General features: G+C 49.3%; 1 protein-coding gene across 1 annotated transcript in view; it reads right to left on the bottom strand.

Moving 5' to 3' along the window:
* Window positions 1-12,855: 12,855 nt before the first annotated feature.
* The window catches only part of OPA3 (outer mitochondrial membrane lipid metabolism regulator OPA3), a 38,904-nt gene continuing 29,554 nt past the window's right edge, over window positions 12,856-22,205 (bottom strand). Inside the window, exon 2 of the mRNA XM_005900328.2 lies at window positions 12,856-19,141. Within this exon, the coding sequence (XP_005900390.1) occupies window positions 18,723-19,141 (419 nt within the window). The 3' untranslated portion in view covers window positions 12,856-18,722. The remainder of the gene's footprint in view (window positions 19,142-22,205) is intronic.

Below are 22,205 nucleotides of genomic sequence, written 5' to 3'. Positions count from 1 at the left end.
ATGCACTTTTTTGCTGTGACGGGACACCCAAGGTGAGTGGCTGTAACTCTGCCCACAGAGGGCCAGAGAACTCAGCAGAGAAGCCACGGCCCTGGGCCAGGAGGAAGGCAGATGAGGAGGTAGCGAGAGGAAAGGGGGCACGTGTACTCTGGGGACAGAGGTGGCCTGGACATTGGACCGCAGTGCTGGGTAAGGGATAAATGGATGCAGGGAAACACAGATCAAAACCACAAGGAGATACCACTTCCCACCCACAAAGGAATGGCTATAATCAGAGACTCAGACATCATGGACTGGCAAGGATGTGGGGAAATCAGCACTCATATACTGCTGGTGGAAATGAAATGGGGCAGTGTCCAGAATAGACAGCAAGTAGACTGGCGGTGGTTGCCCGAGGCTGGGGCGTGTCGGGAAGTGGGCGGAAGAGAGCAGCAACTGCTGATGGACACGGGTTTCCTTTTAGGGTGATTGAACATCTTCTAAAATCAATCGTGGTAGTGACTGCACAACTCTGAAAATATACTAAAAACCATGTATGCTTGAAATGAGTGAATTGTATGATATGTGAATTCTACCTTTAAAAAAAATTTTTTTTTAATTTATCTATTTGGCTCTGCTGGTTCTTAGTTGCTGTAGGTGGGATCTTCATTGTCAAATGTTGTGCATGGGGGATCTTTTAGTTTGAGTATGTGGGATCTTTTTTAGTTATGGCCACTTAAACTCAGTTGCAGCCTGTGGGATTTAGTTCCCTGATCAGGGATTGAACCTCGGCTCCTTGCACTTGGAGCTTGGAGTCTCAGCCACTGAACCACCGGAGAAGTCCCTGAATTCTATCTCTCTGTTGTTGCTGTTGTCAGTTCCTCTCTTTTTTAGTATTTACTAATGTATTTGGCTGTCCAGGTCCTGGCTGTGGCACATGGGCTCTTTGATCTGCTGCTGCAGCGTGCAGAATGGCTTAGTTGTGGTATGTGGGATCTAGTTCCCTGTTTGGTTGTTTAGTCGCTCAGTTGTGTCCGACTCTTTGTGACCCCATGGACTGTAGCCTGCCAGGCTCCTCTGTCCATGGGATTTTCCAGGCCAGATTGTTGCAGAGGATTGCCATTTCCTTCTTCAGGAGATCCTCCCGACCCAGGGATCGAACCTGCATCTCCATGTCTCCTGCATCGCAGACAGATTCTTTTACTGCTGAGCCACCGGGGAAGCCCTAATAGTCCCCAGACCAGGGAGCAAACCTGGGTCCCCTGCACTGGGACCTCAGAGTCCTAGCCACTAGACCACCAGTGAAGTCTGCTGGATTCTATCTTAATAAAGGTATTCGAGAGAAAAAACACAAGGGAAGAGGGAACTCCTTGGTGGTCCAGTAGTTAGGACTCCATGCTTTCACTGCCAACATCTCGAGAGCAAGCCAAAAAACTACACAAAAGACAAAAAACATCCCCCAGCCCCAGAAATGAATGGATGTGAGGGCAGGGCCCCTGCACCCAGGCCCTCCCGCTGAGCCGAGTCTGGCCCGCAGGCGAGGTGCTGGTCCTGAGAAAGGAGCGCTGGCGGCTCTGCGGCAGCATAGCACTGGACCCCAAGGACAAGAAGTGGAGCTGCTGCAGAGGCTTCTACCCTTTCCACCGCCCTACGCAGAGGTGCTGCCAAACCTGGGGGAAGTTCCTGGTCATCCCCATGGACCCGGAAAAGTCAGAGGCTGAAGACTGCAGGATGTACACCCAGAAAGCTCTAGGTAGGTCCTGTCCCCACTGGTAGCCTCTCTGTCTGCTCTGGGGGTCACAGAGACCCTTTTCTCTCTCCTTCCTTCCCAGGAGCTCTGCCTTCCTCCTAGGGGCTTGTCTGCTACCAGACAAGGGGTCTGTGCCAAGAAGTTAGTTGCGTTGCAGCTCCCTACTGTGTGACCTCAGACAAGTGTTCTGCCCTCTCTGGGCCCAGTCTACCTGTCATCAGAGTAAGGGCATGCACAAGAACTTTTCCAAAGAGTCAGGGGCGGGGCCTTTCAAAGTCATTGGAAGTGACATCAGGGGCAATCCCTCTTGTGTTCTGCCCTCCTCTGAGTCCCTCCCCGTCCCGGGTCCCAGATCCCCACATGTGTGTGCATGTGTGATGGGAAGTCCCCTGGGTATCTCACAAGAATGGCCGACTCCAAACACAGGCAGGGGTGGGGGCTCCTGGTTTTTGGAAGTTGCCACCAGGTGGAAATCACCTGAGGGCCACTACACTGCAGTGGGGCCTGCTGCCTCCCTCGAGGGTCCCAGAGACACTTCCAAGGTCACAGGCCCTGTCTCTGAACTGGGCTGGTGGTGACCTGGGTGTTTGTTTTTCTCTTCTACGTGTATTACAGAATAAAACAAAGACTGATGATTAGATCTGTGTGCATTCTCAAGCAAACATGTCCTTGACAGAACAAGCCTGATACTGATAGGCATACATTCTGATCTGGCTTTGATGAAAAGCAAATCATCGTGTTAACTGGCTAGAAATGCAGGACATTCTTCTTTTCCTTCTGGCTGATTACATTTCACGAACAGGTGTTAGAGAACAGGAACAACAAGAGCAATCTCCCTTCTTGGGATTGGAACCTCTATGGATCCAAGTAAACTTCTCCCAGGGACATGAGCCCCACCGGCCCTGTGAGAGGAGGTCCCCTGGGAATCCGGCACTAACCCGAAGTCACGTGTAGTACTGTGTGTTGCAGGGCAGCCTGTCCACCTGCCTTCTGAGTCATACCTGGGAAGGGAGGCAAAAACCTTGACACCAACTCGATGCTTCGAGTGTGACTCACCACGCCCAGGACCTTAGGTCTCACTCTGAAAGATCACACCAGGTAACTCATGGCACAGAGGCTGGGCTTAAATATACAGCAAAAATGTGATAGGTGAGGGTCTGCCCCTGAGTGTGGACAGCTCAAATGAGCCATGGATATCAGTGGTCTTGGTCTCCTGCTCACCTGGAAAGTTGGGGAATGATGGGGCCACGATACATCCCTCCGCCCCCAGAACCCCTCTCTCCACTTTTGGCTGCCCTTCTGTGCTCCTGGAAGCTCAGTGCCTCTCCTCCGCTTCTGGTGGACACTGACTTTGGGCAGTGCCCTCAAGAGAGGAGGGGATAGGGACCTCCCTGGTGGGCCAGTGGCTAAGACTTTGCCTACCAGTGTAGGGGGGGTGGGTTCAATCCCTGGCCGGGGAGCTAAGATGGACTCAGGTGCCTTGGGCCAAAAAATCAAAACATAAAATAGAAGCAATATTGTAACAAAACTTTAAAAATGGTCCACATCAAAAAAGTTTTAAAATAAAAAATAAAAACAAGGCGGGGATAGGAGAAGGTGGAGGTGGGGCCTGTCTCCCCAGTCCCCTCTGTGGCTGGGCTGCAAGCTCTTACATCTGCCCATCTGGGTCCTGCTTCTGGTGCCCGCCCTTTTTTAAAGACATTTACAAATATTCATTTATTTTGGAGAAGGAAATGGCAACCCAGTCCAGTATTCTTGCCTGGAGAATCCCATGGGCAGCCTGGAGGGCTACAGCCCATGGGATTGCAGAGCCGGACACGACCGAAGAGACTCAGCATGCATTTGTTTCTTAGGGCTGGGTCTTCATTGCTGCAGCACTCTTTCTCCAGCTGCCGTGCGCAAGCCTCTCATCGTGGTGGCTTCTCTTGTTTCAGGACGTGGGCTCTGGGCACGTGGGCTCAGTAGTTGTGATGCAAGTCCATAGTTGCTCCGAAGCACGTGAGATCTTAGTGCCCGGACTAGGGGTCAAACCCGTGTCCCCTGCATTGGCAAGTGGGTTCTTAACCACTGGAGCACCAGGGAAGTCCTCCTGGGCCCGTCTGACATCTCCGGACAGTGTCTGGTCCCCGGGAACCTTAGCCCCCTGCTGGATCCCTCACCATACCAGCCCACACTTCGGTCCTGCACGGGCTTGAATAAACAAAACCAACGAACACACATGCAGGAAAAACTCGCACAGTTCCCAGGAGCTCTCCGGGGCCCCTGAGGTCCTGCACAAATCTGCCATCCCAAGCTCATCTTGCCCCCACTCTGCTCTAGCCGCTCTCACCGCTCCCTGCAGCCACTGGATACTTTCGCAAGCTGTGCCCTTTACTAGATCATCCTTCTCTCCCACACTGCTGCTAGTGCATAACAGAGGCTCACAGATCCATCCACCCTCACCTGGCCAAGGGGACCTGACGCCTTCTCCTCCAAGACTCCTTCTCAGTCACTTAACATACAGATACAGAGCATTTTATAGGATGATTCCCACTTATATTAATACATATGTGTATAACTACCAATATACATGGGGCTTCCCAGGTGGCCCGAGTGGTAAAGAACCTGCCTGCCAATGCAGCAGACCTAAGAGACAGGGATTCTATCCCTGGGTTGGGAAGATCCCCTGGAGGAAGGCATGGCAACCCACCCCAGTATTCTTGTCTGGAGAATCCCAGGGACAGAGGAGCCTGGTGGGCTACAGTCCATAGGGTCACACAGAGTTGGACACCACTGAAGAGACTTAGCACGCACCAATATATACACAATGCATAACTTTTTTTCTGTACACACACATGCGTGTGTGCATTTAGGATCATGAAATACAGCTAAAAGTTAACAATGATCATCTCTGGGTAGTGGGATTACAGATGATTTTTTTTTCATTTCATTGTTTTTCAGTTTTCACTGCTGTTTCTATACTGAACCTGTTGTCTCCTAAATATGATTGGGAAATAACGTGATTGGAGTGAAATTCCTTTCTGTACTGACACCTTCAACTCCAGACCACCCAGTGCTCTCAGCTCGCAAGTCACGAAAGGCCATACCCTCCTTTCCAAGGCCCCAAGCCTTGTGTGATCTGGTCTCCCGCCTCTCGTCGTGCCCGCTAAGGTCCATGGCTAAGCCATGGAGTCATCCCTTCTCACTCTCATCTTTGGGCCTCTGCACATGCTGTTCTCTTTGCACCTGGACTTCACCCCGTTTATGTTTTCCCTTTGTTGGTAAGAATCTGTATCCTTTCACTGTAAGGCTATGTCGGCTTACTAAGTAGCAAATAAATCATCAGGTCTGAGGGTGGTGTGGAGGACCCATGACACAGGGAGATTCAGGGATTCAGTGATATGACTCTTGTAAAATCCTCGCAGTGCCTGGAACCTAAGAAATGTGAACTGGAAGAGATTATGTTCTTCTGTATCTCAATTTCCTTCTCTGTAAAATGAAGGTTATTACCATTCTGCACCCTTAGGGTGGGGATGCTTCTAACCTGCGGCAAGGACGCTCTTCCCAGACAAGGGAGGAAAAATAAGAGCCATAAAGGAAAAGATGGGAAAACCTGTTTATTAAAGTTGAAAAACTTTTTGTAAAAGGACAGAAGACCTCACAAACAAGCACCAAGGATGAGCAAAGCAAACATTCTTTTTGGGGGCGGGGAGGGGGGAGCTGTGCCCATGTGGCTTACGGGATCTTAGTTCCCTGACCAGGGATTGAACCCAGGCCCTCGGCAGTGAGAGTATGGGGTTCTAAGTACCGGACCGCCAGGCAATTTTACAACACAGGCATTTCTCATAGAATTGAAAGGTCCGATAAACAGCTGAAAATGAATATGCTGAGCTCCCTAGCGATCATCTGGGAAGCACAGACCACAGCCCCATGTCAGCCTTCTCACTCCAAGGCTCTAACAAGAGGTTTGCCAAAAAGTATCCCCATCTCGGGCTTCCCTGGTGGCTCAGAGGTAAAGAATCCGCCTGCCAATGCAGGAGACATGGGTTCGATCCCTGGTTCAAAAGATCCCACACGCCTGGGAATAACTAACCCTGTGCACAACTACTGCGCCTGCGCTCTAGAACCCTGAAGCCCACGCACCTAAAGCCTGGGCTCCGCAACGAGAGGCCACCGCAATGAGAAGCCCACACACTGCAATTAGGAAGCCCCGGCTCCACGCAACTAGAGAAAAAGCCCTCGCGGCAATGAAGACCCAGCACAGCCATAAACGAACAAATGAATTATTTTTTTAAATGTCCCCATCTCAAATGAAGGGGCAGTATGCAAATTCTGTGTAGAGCACTTAGAAATCATAACAGAACAGCCTAAAAAAGGGGGATGTGGTATATTAAATAGTGGGTCCCAATCCCCGGATCTTGTGAATCTTACTTTATGTGGCAAAAAGGACTTTGCAGATGTGATGGAGTTAAGGATTTGAGATGGGGAATGATCCAAGATTATCCAGGTGGGCCCTAAACGCAACCCAAAGGGTCCCTGTGTGAGGGAGGCAGGGGGAGATTTGATCACTGGAGTAGGAGGAAGGGATGAACACACCCAAGTCCCTAGAACATGTGACTGTTGCCTTATTTGGCAAAAGGATCTTTACAGATGTGATTAAGGTTAAGAATTTCAAGGTGGTGTCATCTTAGCTTACCCAGATGGGCCCTAAATCCAGTGACAAGTGTCCTAATATGAGAGGGAAGAGGAAAAGAAAACACAGACATACAGGGGAGGGGGCTATGTGAAGAAGGAGGGAGAGAGTGGATTGACGCTGCCATGAGGCAAGGAAAGCCTGGAGCCACCGGAAGCTGGAAGAGGCGAGGAACCTGCTCTCCCCTCAAGCCTTTGGAGGGAGCACAGCCCTGCCAACATTCCAGCCCAGTGATATTGATCTGGGTTTTCTGGCCTCGGGAATTGTTAAGAGAATAAATGTGTGCTTCTGTTTTGAACTTTTTGTATTGGGGTATAGCCAATGTACAGTGTTGTGGTAGTTTCGGGTGGACAGAAAAGGGACTCAGCCATACATATACATGTATCCATTCTCCCCCAAACCCTTTTCCCATCCGGGCTGGCACATAACATTGAGCAGAATTCCATGTGCCATACAACAGGTCCTTGTTGGTTATCCATTTTGAATATAGCCATGTGTACATGACCACCCAAAGTCCCTAACTGTCCCTGAACAACCATAAGTGTGTTTTCTAAGTCTGTGAGTCTCTTTCTGTTTTGTCAGGTCTAAAAGTGTATTCTTTTAAGCCACCAAGTTTGCGGTTTTAATTTGTTGTTGTAATTGCGGTTGTAATTGGTTACAACCACCACAGGAAACTGATATGACTGACTGATGACTTGAACAGATCTAATTATTATCAGATAATGGTATTAACAGACGCAATTATTATCTTTGCCAAAGAAGATGATGAGCATGGCCAGTAAACACATATAAAGATGCTCAACATCATACCTGAGAGAAAGACAAATTAAAACCACAATAATAACACGAGGAGCTCAGCTTGGTACCCTGTGATGACCTAGAGGGATGGGATGGCGGGTGGGATGGGAGGGAGCCTCAGGAGGGAGGGGATATATGTATACTTATAGCCGATTCATTATGCTGTATAGCAGAAACTAACACAACATTGTAAAGCAATTATCCTCCAATTAAAAAACATTAAATTAAAAAAAAAAAAACACAATCAGAGGAACTTCCTTGTGGTCTAGTGGTTGAGAATCTGCCTTGCAATGCAGGGGACATGGGATTGATCCCTGGCTGAGGAAGATTCCACATGCTGTGGAGTGACTAAGGGCTACGACTAGAGAAAGCTCACATTTCACAGTGAAAACTTAGCGCAGCCAAAAAAAAAAGAAAGAAAGAAAAGAGAAACATGTAATGGGGAAAAAAAAATGGCCCAAGGTTAGAAACAGAGTTTTGAAAATCTGGAAAAAATTAACTGCTCAATAAAATGTGAGCTAGTAAAGACATGACTACTCTTTCACCACAGACTACTAAACAAGCTATCAAAATACCCGTGTCCAGTTGAGGAATTACCTTCTCTCCGGCAACACAGAGGAAAGCCACGAGAAGTCTCTGGAAAATCCAGGCCCTCCACACCCCCAGCAAAATGAAGTAGGCTTGTCCCGTCTTTAATTGAGAGGCCAGAGTTACTCGGGATGAGCCATCAGATAGACTGTGGGAGTGGATTAACTTCCTGTGGCTCCCGTAACACATTACTATGAACTGGATGGCTTAAAACAACAGAAGGTAACAAAACAAAACAAAACAACCACCACCCAGAAACTTACTCTCTCACAGTTCTGAGGGACAGAAGTTCAAAATCAGCATCACCGGCCCCAAAATCAAGCTGTGAGTGGGCTCCACTCACTCTCAAAGCCTGAGGGGAGAATCTGTTCTTTTTTTGTTTGTTTTCATCATATTCTGAGGCACAGTTGTTCAATGTCCTGGTCATCTATCACCTGTTCATCAAGTCTGCATCTCCATTAAAATAAATGAGGAAACTGGGGTTCTGAGAATAACCTTCTCTGGGGCACACAGGAAAAGGGCTAGGGTCAGAATGTGTTTCTCTTGCCTCACGGTGCAATGTTCACGCCACTACTGCCGCACCATGCTTTGAGATCAGCTCCACAGATGTTAATTATAAAATAGCCCAGTGTTCATAAACAGTAAAATCCCGACTGCTTTTTTAAAAGTTCATGTTAAATATATCAACTTAAATATTTTCATCTCAAAGACCATGACAATTGTTCATGGAAGATCCAAACAGAAACTTCCTTTGGTATGAGTGAGTGAGTGAGTGAAGTCGCTCAGTCATGTCCGACTCTTTGCGACCCCATAGACTGTAGCCTACCAGGCTCCTCCGTCCATGGGATTTTCCAGGCAAGAGTACTAGAGTGGGTTGCCTGACCCTTGATAAATACAGAGGGTCTTTCATGTGCCTTGTCAACCCTAATGAAAATTATAATAATCATTTTTTTAATTGGTTCAGTAAGAACCTTTTTATTTAATTTATTTATTTCTTTATTGGCCCTGCCAGACAGCTCCCGAAATCTTAGTTCCCCTACCGGGGATTGAACCCACGCACCCTGCGGTAGAAGCCTAGAGGCCTAACCACTGGACAACCAGGGAATTCCCTGTAGTCAAATTTTTATTCTATGTTAGAGAGATGCTGAATTTAAGGACAAAGACTTTATATAATAAATATTTTGTGACATGCACAAGAGAAAATTCAGCTAGGTGAAGGAATGTTTTCAGATGTCTTTCAGATTTAATGTTGTTCAGTCACTTAGTCGCTAAGTCATGTCCAACTCTTTTGAGACCCTGTGGACTGTAGCCCGCTGGGCTCCTCCGTCCATGGGATTTCCCAGGCAAGAATACTGAGGTGGGTTGCCATTTCCTTCTCCAGGGGATCTTCCAAACCCAGGGATCAAACCCACATTGGCAGGCAGGTTCTTTACCACTGAGTCACCTGGAAAGCCCAGAATACTGCTGTGCAGCTAGCCAAAGGGGTGAATCTATTCTCTGCCTCTTCTGGCTTCCAATGACGGCTTCATTCCTTGGCTTGTGCCTTCATCACTTCAGTCTCTGCCTCCATCTTCACATCACCTTCTTCTCTGGGTGTGCAACCTCCCTCTGACTGTCTCTTATGAGCACACTGTAAAATCTCTTTCTCACAGTGTCTTTAATTTGATCATGTCTGCAAACATTTTTATGGGATGAGATCACATTCGTGGAATGCAGGGACTGGGTCCGAGGCTCTTTGGGGGCCACCACTTGTCCACTGTAGGGTGGGAGGGCCTGGAGGCTACAGGTTAGCTGGGGTTTGACCAGGTATGTTGTGAAACTCATGGATTCACTGACTCAGCAAATGCAGGAGTGTTGGTGGGTGACAGAGGTCTCATATCACACAAGACTGTGGAGACAGTAAAAAGATCAGTGCTGCAGGGGGTCAGGGTAGGAGAGGGACCAGTGAATAAGTAGAGCACAGGGGGGAATTTTAGGGCAGTGAAACCATTCTGTATTTCATAATGGTGGATGTCATTATAAATTTGTCCAAACCCATAGAATATACAACACCAAGAGTGAACCCTAATGTAAACTATGGACTTTGGTGATATATCAATATTGATCCCTCAATTGTAACAAATATACTGCAGCAAGATGTTGATAATAGGAGCAATTATATGTGTATGGGGGGAGAAGATATGTGGGAATTCTCCATATTTTTAAAATACCTTTTATTTATGTATTTGACTGTGAAGGGTCTCAGTTGCATCATGTGGGCTCTTCATTATGCCGGGCAGGCTTCTCTCTAGTTGTGGTGTGGGGGCTTATTGCCACCAGGCAAGTCAGATCCTTGACCCCGCATCCTGAGTTACAACCCAGATTCTTAACCACTGCACCACCAGCCAAGCCCTTTCTGTACTTTCTGCTCAATTTTCCTATAAACCTTCTTGTTGTTTAGTCACCAGGTCATGTCTGACTCTTCTGTGACCTCCATGAGCTATAGCCCATCAGGCTCCTCTGTCCATGGGATTCTCCAGGCAAGAATACTAGAGTGGGTTGCCATGCCCTTCTCCAGGGGATCTTCCCAACCCAGGGATCGAACACTTGTTTCCTGAATTGGCAGGCGGATTCTTTACCACTGAGCCACCTGGGAAGCCCTTCTGTAAGCCCAAAACTTCTCAAAAAATTAAGTCTATTAATTTTGGAAAATGTTTATCAAGGAACAAAGGTACTCAGATAAGTCTGAAAACAAGGACGAGGCTACCAGTTTGCCTTGAAGAGACCAAAAAATATTTTCAAGCTCTTGGCATTCAGAAGACCTGGTGTTGGTGCAGGACGGACAAAGATTGACAGAACAGGATCAAGAAGGAAGTACCTGTGTCTGGGAACGCAGCGGACGCTGCTGTCCAGAATCAGATGAGGCGGGAAAGGATGTGCCATTCCACGCACTCTGAGACGCCAGCCCTCATACGTCTGGAAACTGAAGATCGCAGACCGCACCCAACCTTACACTCACCAGAAACCAAAACGCAATGCAACACAAGTTCAGGGAACGACAAGCACAAAGGCAACATTAACACAAATACGAGAAGAAGGGAGACGGTGAAGATATAAACTCTTAGGGTAGAGAAGCCCTTCTCAAGTAAACACAGAAACAAACAATCACAACAAGTGCCTGAAAGGAAAAAGTCTCGTAGATTTGGTTACTTTAAAATGAAAAAACTTCAGCAGGACAAAACATGCCAGAAATGAACATTAATTCACAGACAATGAAAAGAGGCATCTTTCAAAAGCGGTATAAATGTCCAATAAGCGGCGGAAAAGACGTTCATCCTACGGGTTAAAACAAGAAAGTGCGAATTAAAAGAATAATGAAATTCCACCATGCACTTGTGTGGGTTGAAATTTTTTTTAGTTTGATCCTTGCAAGTGTCGACAGTTCCTCCAACACTTCACTGAGATTTTGGGGGCATTCCTTTTTTGGCCGTGCCACACAGCCTGCAGGATCTTAAGTTTCCCAAACAGGGATTGAACCCATGCCCCCTGAAGTGGAAGCGCAGAGTGCTAACTACTGGACCACTAGGGAAGTCCCTATGAGGCATTTTTAGATTAACTATAAATGTCTTTGGCTTCCCTGGTGGCTCAGTTGGTAAAGAATCCACCAGCAACGCGGGAGACCTGGGTTTGATCCCGGGGTTGGGAAAATCCCCTGGAGGAGGGCATGGCAACCCACTCCAGTATTCTTGCCTGGAGAATTCCATGGAGAAGGGAGCCTGGCAGGCTACAGTCCATGGGATCGCAAAGAGTCAGACACGCCTGAGTGACTGAGCACACAGCCCAGCATAAATGTCTTTAAGGGTATTTGCTTTTTTCAGCTCTGGGCATCTTCCTGAGGAAACGCTCATGCTGGCCACAGAGGCGTGGGCAGATCCCTGACTGTCACAAGAGGGAAGAGGGGGACAGCACTCGTGCCCACAAAGGGAGATCTTTAGTAGATGTGTCGTGGCCAGACCACTCCCAAAAGGGTTCTTGCCAACGTGTCCCCCCACCACCACCAGAAACAAGAATCCTTTTAGGGAGGGAACTTTGGTCTCTCTGAAGTGGCCAAACTTTAGGAAGAGACTGCAATTTCCAAATATAAATATCGAGGTACAGGGATGTGACCCCTGAGTGAGACAGCCCACTGCGCTCATGCACCCCTCAAACCAGGTCCATATGAGCCCTGACTTGGTGGAGGCGCTTCTGGGGAACCTGGCCTGAGCACTGCTATTCCAGGGGTGAGGAGAGCCCTAAGATCAGAGTCCCAAGTCCAAGCCCGCCACCTCCAGTTGCCTCCTTCCTCCAGGGTGTCCCAAATGGACCCCAGGAGAGTCCCCTGATGGAGGCACCTGGAGATAAACAATGTCAGTTACACAGTGTGAGGAGAGCACCCAGGACCAGCCCCCACCAGCTACAATTCAGAAAAACTGAAGCCTTCCAGAGGGCACCCAGATCTGAGACAACCATGGGGTGGGGAAGGGGAAGGCTATCCACATCTCCTCACACTGGTTCTCCTGCAGCCTCAGCCCCTCAGCACCAACATGTCCCTTCTCGGTACACAGAGCAAAAACCTTGAAGCCATCAGTGACTCGCCATCTCCCATCCCTGAGCACATTCTGTCTGCTCTACCTTTGAAATATTAATCTGCCCAGAATCCCACTTCTCCCTACCCTCACTGTCTCCACGGCCTGGACAATCACAGTCGCCTCTTCACTGGGCTGGCAGCTTCCAGTTTTGCCCCGCGCTCATAATGTGTACCGGGCTCCCGTTAAAACTAAGCCAGCTCACATCCTCCTCCACTCAGAGCCCTCCCTTGGCTCCTGCTCACCCCACAGTAAAAGCCAAAGTCTTCACCATGGCCCAAGGCAGCCTGCTTTACGGAGGTTAGTGTAATCCATACCTATGTGTATGCTTTCCTTAAAAAAAAAAAGTGAATAGAAAGTAACAGAGTTCATCACACACCAGTAAGGGCAATTATTGTTTAGCAAAATTTTGTTCTAACAAGGTATGTATGATATTAACATTGTTGTCATTCCATCACCCAGTCACGTCCAACTCTTTGCGACCCCATGGACTGCAGCATGCCAGGCCTCCCTGTCCATCACCATCTCCCAAAGTTTGCTCAAGCTTCACGTCCATTGCTTCGGAGATGCCATCCAGCCATCCCATCCTCTGACGCCCTCTTCTCTTTCTGCCCTCAATCTTTCCCAGCATCAGGGACTTTTCCAATGAGTCAGCTGTTCCCATCAGATGACCAAAATACTGGAGTTTCAGCTTAAGCGTCAGTCCTTTCAGTGAATATTAAAGGTTGATTTCCCTTAAGATTGACTGGTTTGATCTCCTTGCTGTCCAAGGGACTCTCAGGAGTCTTCTCCAGCACCACAGTTCAAAAGCATTAATTCTTCAGCACTCCACCTTATATAACACATAATATTAACATACATGTGTTTTATGATACGATGGATTTTATGTTTATGATACATATTAGGTATATGATACATATTCATCTGTAGTTTTTCTAAATGCAACACAATAAAACAGGAGATATCAGACTACATAGCACATATTAAGGGTAAATTACTGAAATGTTCGTTGCAATGATAAATTTTACATACACACAACACACAACATATATGATGTTATGTGACATATTACATAAAATGTTTTTATATTCCATTATATACTATGTCACATAATGCAGGAATTACACAATGTATATCCAACACGGAGGGTGAGTTGTGAATTATTATACATATATATGGTGGATTATATAAAACATAGGTCTTATTTCACCTTGCTGCTGTAGATTGAGATGGAGACTCTGCAATCTGAGAATGGCAGGGTTATTGCGGCATCTCCAGGAAGTAGCTCCCGTGGGTGGGGACGTGATGGATGCAGGCCCAGGCAGGGGGGCGTAAGAGCTGACCTGATGGGCGTGTCGGAGCTGGTTGGCCCCTCCAGAGTTGTGCCAACTGAGGCAAGGGGGCCAGCCTTTGTCCTCTGGAGCCCTTTGCCCGTCCTTCTTCCCTTGCTTACTCTGTTCCAGGGGTCAGTAAACTCTTTTTATGTAAAGGGCCAAATAGTAAATATTTGCATCTTTGAAGGCAAAATGGTATTTTTCACAAATGACTCAACTCTCATTGCCATGCAAAAGCAGCCATAAAAAGACACAAACAAATGAGCGTGGCTGGATTCCAATAAATCTTTATTCCCAAAGACAGGCAGCGCCAGGCCCTTAGTCCGCTGACCCCAGCCCTGTTCTCATAGCAGAGCCTCTTGCAGGTCCAGGAAGAGGCAGACCCCCCCCCACTGTTGCAGGGCCTGCTAACCCTTTCTCACTCTGGCAGCTGCCAACAGGGCTCCTCGCATCTCCTCCCTGACCAGCTGATCTACACCCCCATCTCCATTACTCCTGAACTCTTTCTTCTCAGCCCCCATCACCCAGACCCGGATTAGTTTTTCTTCTTTCTTCCTTCCTGTTTTTGGCTGTGCTGGGTCTTCGTTGCGGTGCACAGCTCTCTAGCTGTGGAACATGAGCTCAGTAGTCGTGGCTCGAGGGCTTAATTGCCCCAAGACATGTGGGATCTTAGTCCCCACCCCACCCCCAGGGATCGAACCCACATTCCCCTGCATTGGAAGGTGGATTCTTTACCACTGAGCCACCAGGGAAGACCCTAGTTTTTTTCCTTTACTGTCCTTGCACTAGCTGGTGGCTCCGTGGTAACGGCAACCTTGTCTAGTTCCTGGCTGCCTCCCAGCTGCTAGATAGAACAGGGCCAGGAGCGCAGTAAACATTTGTCCAGTAAGCGGGTAGACGGTGCCCTCTCCACCCTCCTCTGGACATGCTTCTCCTCTCCTTCTGCCTATAGGGGCTGGGGGACCCCAGCCTGGCCCCACAGCATCACAGTGGCCAGCTCAGCGATGGGCCAGTGGGTCAGGTGGGGGCTTCAGGAAGTCCATTTTCTCCTGGGGTGGCTCTCCCCAGGCAAGGGCCTGCCCAACGGGGAATTCAACATGGGGGCCAACAGGGCCTGCCAGGAGATGACAAGAGGCAGAGTCCTCGGAACACCGGATGAGGCTTTTGTGAGCCACTGTTGAAGAATTTGCTTCTGATGGCTAACAGCCCTCCTCAGGAGGAGGAGTCCCTCCTTCCCAAATAACCACAGGGCAGATAACACTGGAAGAGAAATACTGGACTGTAAGCCCCCTGGGGGTAGGGTTGGGGCTGTCTCCTTCACAGCTGGGTCACCAGCCCTACACAGAACACAGTGAGGAACATGGTGGGCGCCTTGGTGACAGTTTTTTGTTTGTTTGTTGGTCAGGCGGGGCAACACCCAGGGATCAAGCTCCTGCCCCATGCAGTGGATGCGCAGAGTCCGAATCACTGGACCTCCAGGCAATTCCCTCGGTGACAGTTCTTTGAATGAAAGAATAAACGAAGGACAGTTTTTCTAAGGTTAACAGGGATTTTTAAATGTGGGGAAAAAAATACACCAACTTGAAGACAGCCAATTTGAATTACAAATTTATTCTAACCCCTTTTCCCAAGTCACAAATAGATACAAAATTTTAGCTAGCAGGAAACCAGAGCGATGAGCCATCCTCTGGTCTTGTGCGTTTTGGGGGGATTCTTTCCCCTCACATGCACTGACCCCACCCGCACGCAGTGGGTGAAGCGGCTACATCCCACGTCTCGCCGCACTTGAGTATGCGTCAGGGCTGAGTTCTGAGTCCGAGATGCGAGAGCAGCACTATATCAGGGTCAGGGTGGCGCAGGGGGTAGGAGCTCCAACCCAGACTGCCCATCTTCTCATCCCACGTCTGCTTCTTCCCCTCCTGTGTGACCCTGGGTAGTTGATGTTCCCTCTCTCTGCCTCAGTTTCCTCATCAAGGAAACCAAGAAAATAATGTTATGCCAACTATATGAAGCACTTAGAACAGTGTCCTGCGCCTAACTGGAATTCAATAATTAACTCCACCAGAGGCTTCCCTTGTAGCTCAGTTGGTAAAGAATCTGCCTGCAGTGCAGGAGACCCGGATTCGATTCCTGGGTCAGAAAGATCTCCTGAAGAAGGAAATGGCAACCCACTCCAGTATTCTTGCCTAGAGAATCCCACGAAGAGAAGAGCCTAGCAGGCTACAGCCCATGGGGTTGCAAGAGTCGGACATGACTTAGCAACTAAACCACCACCACCACTCTGATAATGACCACATCTAACTGACAAGAGAGGTCACTGACATTGATGTCACTGACACTGATGTGATGTGGGGGGCAGTTACAGTCCCTGGCCTCCAGAAACCCTGATCCAGAGATGTGTCAGTGCCAGAGTGGACCCACCCCCACCAGAGGTAACCATGGAAACAGGTACTGAGCCGGCTCACCTGGCTCAGTCAACCACTCCATCATCCTGTGGCAGCTCTGTCTCTTGCCTTCATCATTTAACCCACTCAAGTCACTTCCAATTTAAAAAGTATCCCTACCTGGGCCCACCTCCTCAGCTCCCTCTGTATCAGTGGAGGCTCTTCTAGAAGGAATTAAGATGCTATCTCAGAACCCGTTTCTTGGTTTCCTATCTGGGTGGGTCTTGTGTCCATGTGGTTTTCACCCCCCTGGGGAGGGTAGGTGAGGGAGGAAGGAGAGGAAGCTGGCCCCTCCCACCCCACCTGCAGCTGCTGGGAAACAGATGTGGCATGGGTCTCACCTCATTCGTCAAATGCTAAGATCCTGAGTGCAATGGGGGGCTGTTGATAGAGAATTGCACCCCCTGCTTTCGCTATTATGTAGAGATCTCTGCCCCCTCCCCGAGTAGTCCACCTCCCTCTCATCTTTCTTCTCACTTCTCTCCTAATTTCAATAAGCCTTGTACCCGTTTTGGAGATCAGCTCATGATTCTCAAACACATCCTTCAGCTGACTTCCTCACTCCAGGGCTCCTTTAAGTAAGCAACATCTACAGCCTGAAAGGGGCTTCCCAGGTGGCTCAGTAGTAAAGAATCCACCTGCCAATGCAGGAGACACAGGTTTGATCCCTGGGTCAGGAAGATTCCCTGGAGAAGGAAATGGCAACCCATTCCAGTATTCTTGCCTGGAAAAGCCCGTGGACAGAGGAGCCTGGTGGGCTACGGTCCATGGGGTCACAAGACTCGGATATGACTTAGCGACTAAACAGCGACAGCCTGAAAGACAGAATGCTGACTGGTGGGGCCCAGACCCCTCCCGCTTCAGAGGTGAGTCTTGGAAGAGAAGCCACGTTGTGAAGTATGGTTCCTGGACTGTTCCTCTCACTCTTGTGCTTCCCCAAATGTCCCACGGGGTTGGCAGGAGTCCCAAAGTACTCCTGGGCTGCCTCACCCAGGAAGTTATGGGAGCTTATGTGCAAAGAATCTTTGATGTAATTAAGTCAAGGATCTTGACGTGAAATCATCCTTGATTTAGGGTGAGCCCTAAATCCAATGACAGGAGTCTTCACAAGAGACAGGGAGGAAGAGAAGGCCATGGGAAGATGGAGGCAGAGGCTGGGGACATGTGGCCACAAGCCAAGGGATGCCTGAGGGCACAGAAGCTGAAGAGGCAAGAAAGCGTCCTCCCCTAGAGCCTGTGGAAGGAGGGAGATCTGTGAACACCCTGGTTTCAGATCTCTGACCTCCACAACTCCTGTAGTTGTGGGGTGTTTTTTTTTTGGTTTGTTTTGGCCGCCCTGCAGCATGTGGGATCTTAGTTCCCCAACCAGGGACTGAACCTGCGCCCCCTGTACTAGAAGCGCAGAGTTAATCCCTGGACCACTAGGGAAGTCCCTAAACTCCTGTTGCTTTAAGCCACCGAGTTTGTGGTAATTTGTTATGGAAGTCCTGGAAACTAATAACAGAGGTAAGACCAACTGGTAGCCAAGCCCAGTGGGATGGAGGTGTGAGTTGGGGATTGGAGGCAGGAGGGTAATGCTGCGTGAAGAGGGTCTGCTGGACCAGAGCCCCATGAGAGGAGGGCAAGAGCACACAGATCTACAGATCTGATGGGACATGGGGATGTGGTCATCTAATCCATGGCAGGCAGTACCCTGAGCGATGCCACTGAAGATGACAGTGGGAAGGCAGGAAAGGACACATCAGGAAAGGCCTGGGACTCTGAGGACAGGTAACCAGGGGGCTGAGGCTGCAAGACAGGCCAGACTAGCCATCTGCAGGCCCGAATTTGCAGGACTCCCAGAAGTGGGAGTGGTAGGGCACTGCTAGAAGACCCTGCACAGCCATTCCAGTGGGTTGTGCCCTAGACCAAAGGAAGGGGGTGGCGGTTGGTTCTGTTGGAAAATTCCATTTGAGTGTCTCGGGGGAAGAAACCATGGATCAGGTTAAGGGGAAAGATATAATATTTGACGGATCAACTGTAAGCCAAGATCCCCTGTGTCTTCCCCTCAAAGAGAGGAGTGATGGCCAGAGAGCCCACCTTAGAAGGTGAGGGAGGCAGAAGCACATTGAAAGACACTGCATTTCCTCACAATGGCCGGCGCCACCTGACAAAGGAAAGGAGGTATTCTGATGTCAAGGATGAGCGTCCCAGGGAAACGTAACACTGATCACCGTAAACGGGGGGCTGACAGGTTGATCTGGCTCAAGTCCGGTTCCAGGTCTTCTGCCACAGGAGTGAGCCTGCTGTCCTGCTGGCTGGGCCCTGGGTCTGTGCGGTTTGGAGTGGGCGGGAGGGGTGAGTACTGCGGACTGCACCACCTGAGTCAGAGGCTGGAGGGGCCACGTAACGCTTCACCTGCTGGCCACTGGTCACAGCAGGGTGACCTAAGCCAAGTCCCATCCATCCACATCCTGGTGGTTTCCCCTGGGCCAGCACAGGCAAGGGTAACGCAGGGAGAAGGCCACATCAGAGCACAAAAGGCCACGTCCAAGTTCAGGCTTCAGCAAGCTCCTACTTCTTGGGTGAGGATGCTGCCTGGGACGTGGACGCGGCCCCGGGGGTGGACGGCGGGTCCCCGGCGCGCAGCTGGGCGCGCACCTCTCGCATCTGCGCCTGCAGCTCCTCCAGGTCACCCTTTGGCGGCGCTGCCTGCACCTGCGTCTGCAGGGCCTCGAGCGCCAGCGCCAGGTGGCCCACCTCGTCCCGCATCGCGTCCCAGGCGGCGCGCTGCTCCTCCTCCTTGCGCCGCTGCTGCGCCTGGTGGCGCCAGTACTCCAGCACCAGGCAACCGCCGCCCACGATGAAGATGGTGGCCTCGCCCAGCAGCTCGGCACCCAGCTCGGCGGCCGCCTCCTCGTTCAGTGGCTTAATGACCGTGCCCCGGAAGCCCATGATGCGCATCTTGGTCCGCATCTCCACCCAGTGGTACACTGCGGGGGAAGAAAGGGGTCAGGTTGTGCGTTCAGGGCCCCCTGCCACCCCCGCCCCTCCACGCCTCGGTGTCCAGGTCAGAGAACTGGGGACACAGCAGCCAAAATCACCAGGCGGGTGCTTAAAAGAAGACCCTGCCCCTGGCCTGGTCTGAGGAACACCAAGTCACCCCTCTTGGGGTGACCCTGAGGGCATCCTTTAAATCTCCCAGAAGATTCTGGCAAGGGGCCAGGAATGAGAAACTGTGCCCCAGAGGGGAGGTTCTGAGACTGGGGACCAAGCTCCTGGAAGGTCACTAGGAGCTCCCAGGGCTCAAAGTCCCAGGAGGTGTAAAGAAAGGGTCAACTGCTGAAAGCTTAGCTCCTTCTGCTTGTCTCTCAAGCCACCTCCCTGGGTACCATCACCCCACCCACTTGAGAGAGGCAGAACCCTTTCCAGATCTTCCCCAAATGCAGCGGCGGCGGTGTGGGGGGCACCTCCTGGATCCAAAGAAAGGGCAGCTGAAATGTGGGAATGGATGCTAAGCGACTGTGAGCACAGGGTGCCCGAGCCTCTGCAAGTCTGGCTCCCAGCCTAGATCTTCATCGACTCTGAAGATGGAGCTCCTCACAGTAAGGTTCTGGGCACATATCCTGGAAGAAGCTCACAGCTGACTGATGCTGCTGGAACAAAAAACTTCCTTGCCTAGCTGTTTCTTTGTGAAGGAAGATTCTCAGCGTTTGAGTCTTAGAAACAAGGCAGAATGGATGCTGAACCCTGACTCACTCATAAGACAGTTAACATTCATCCAAGGACACTTGGGATTATTGGGGGTGATGTCCTGTTTTCTGACTTATCTGGAGATTCATTTTCCTTCCTCTCATTTTACTTTTAATGTATAATAATTATCCAGAAAATGTAGAACACATAAAAGGTTTTAATTAATTGTGGACTAATAATTTTATTTTTTGGACCAATAATTTTAAAGGCAATTCAAACCAGAAGAAAATATTTTAACATTTAGAACCTTACATAGGAAATTAAACAGATTCAAATTTGAATTTCTGTACATATTTTGGTTGCTGATACATCATTCATTAGAATTCTTCGGGGAATGAAACTGTAAGTATAATTTCAAGGACAAAAAGGGACAACATAAAATTTGACTGTAAAAGAAGAACTTGCTCTTTTTTTTTTTCCTTATAAACCGGGCAACGGCAGGCACCAAATCATAAGAGTATGTGGATTTCAGTAATACTTCAAAGAAAGGATGCTCCAGGTGTTTGAAAATGTTGTATTCCTAACACAACAGAAATGATATCTTTTGTAGTTCCTATTGGTCCCCCAGCCACACCATAAGAGATGAGCACCTCGTCTTTCCCTGACCCCTCTGCTCCCCATTCCTACAAGTGATTTGTAATATATATTTTATTCTTATATTTACACTCTTCTCACCATCTCCCTTGGCTCCCAACATGGCCGAGGAGGAAGCCAGCAAGCCCTCTTCCTCTCTCCACTTCATACCCCGCAATCTCCCTAGGTCAGACCATTCTTTCTCAAGATCAAGGTTTAACACACTGGCTGTTCAGGGGCTATAGTACAGTCCCTTGCACTCTGTGCATCAGGTAAGTCAGAAAAATGAAAATAAATGGCACATACAAGGCACCAATCATGGAGACACTGTTCGGTGTGACGTGACTACGCTAGAAAGGAGCCCCTGTGATGGGCTGTGTGAGGGTGGGGGCCGCCTGGCAGAGGGGCCTCGGTGCCTTGATGTGTCCTCAGGATCAGGTCAGCCAGCTTCTCTACTCTTACTCCACGGAGCACGTCAGTTTGCTCTCAGCTGGATGATGACTTTCTAGGATGACTTGACCTTCTCTTGCATGACAGTTCTCAAACTGCATATCTCATCCCATAAGTGGGTCATGAGGCCGGTGTGGTTGCACAAACTATCATTAAAAATATAAGCAAGAATGTAATTTTTAGGGAACTGGTGACTGACCCTGGTCAGGTATGATGATAACCACTTGCATGACCTGTGTTGCAATAGGAGGTCCTGATAAGGAATGAGGTCCTGCAAATGCTAACCTGGAGAATTCAGAAGGGACCAAAGGAGAAAGGATACGCCCGCCCACAGCATGTCCTGTAAAATTAGCCCAGAATTCAGGGGGAGCCCAGGGAGGAGGTGAGTGCTAAGTCACTTCAGTCGTGTCTGACCCTTGGCAGCCCCATGGACTGTAGCCCGCCAGACTCCTCTGTCCATGGGATTCTCCAGGCAAGAATGCTACAGGGAGTTGCCATGCCCTCCTCCAGGGATTCCCAACCCAGGGACTGAATCCTAGCTGCTTATGCCTCCTGCATTAGCAGGCAGGTTCTTTACCACTAGCGCCACCTGGGAAGCCAGTGGAGGAGGGAGGAGATGATATATCCTGCCAACCTCTCAGAAACCCTCACGCTGGAATCCATCTTGGCTAAGTGATGCACGAACCACCAGGGAGGAGCCTGAGTCAGAATGATTGGTCAGAGCAACAGGGAAACTAACCCCATCACCGTAAAACCTGAGACCTCGAGCCACGTGGCAGAGCAGTCCTCCTGGTTCCCTTACCCTTCTGCTCTCCACCCAGGTGCCCCTTCCCAATGAAGTCTTTTGCTTTGTCAGCACGTGTTTCTCCTCAGACAACGCATTTCTAGGTGTTAGAACAGAGCACACTCTCGGGCCCTGGAAGGGGTACCCCTTCCTGCAACATAATAAAAAATATTAGATGGACTTGGAGGCATTACCCTAGTTGGTCAGAGAAAGACAGATACCCGATGATCTCATTTACATGTGGAACTAAAACAACAAAAACAAAAAACCAAGCTCATCAATATAACAACAACAACAAAAAATACAAAACATCCAAGCCAATCTCATGAACTCAGGGCACGGACTGTTTCACAAAACTTTTATTCTTGTTTTGTGTGGGACTATATGACTGTGTGTGCGACTGGAACATGGGCAAAAGGCTGAAAGCCACTGTCCTAGACTTTGGTTGGATCCCCAAATCTCCAGACAATGTTTAGGACAGTGATATCTTCCCAACA

The sequence above is a fragment of the Bos mutus genome, chromosome 18, assembly GCF_027580195.1.
Source record: "Bos mutus isolate GX-2022 chromosome 18, NWIPB_WYAK_1.1, whole genome shotgun sequence".
Taxonomy (NCBI): Eukaryota; Metazoa; Chordata; class Mammalia; order Artiodactyla; family Bovidae; genus Bos; species Bos mutus.
This window is presented reverse-complemented; position numbering and strand designations above follow the sequence as displayed.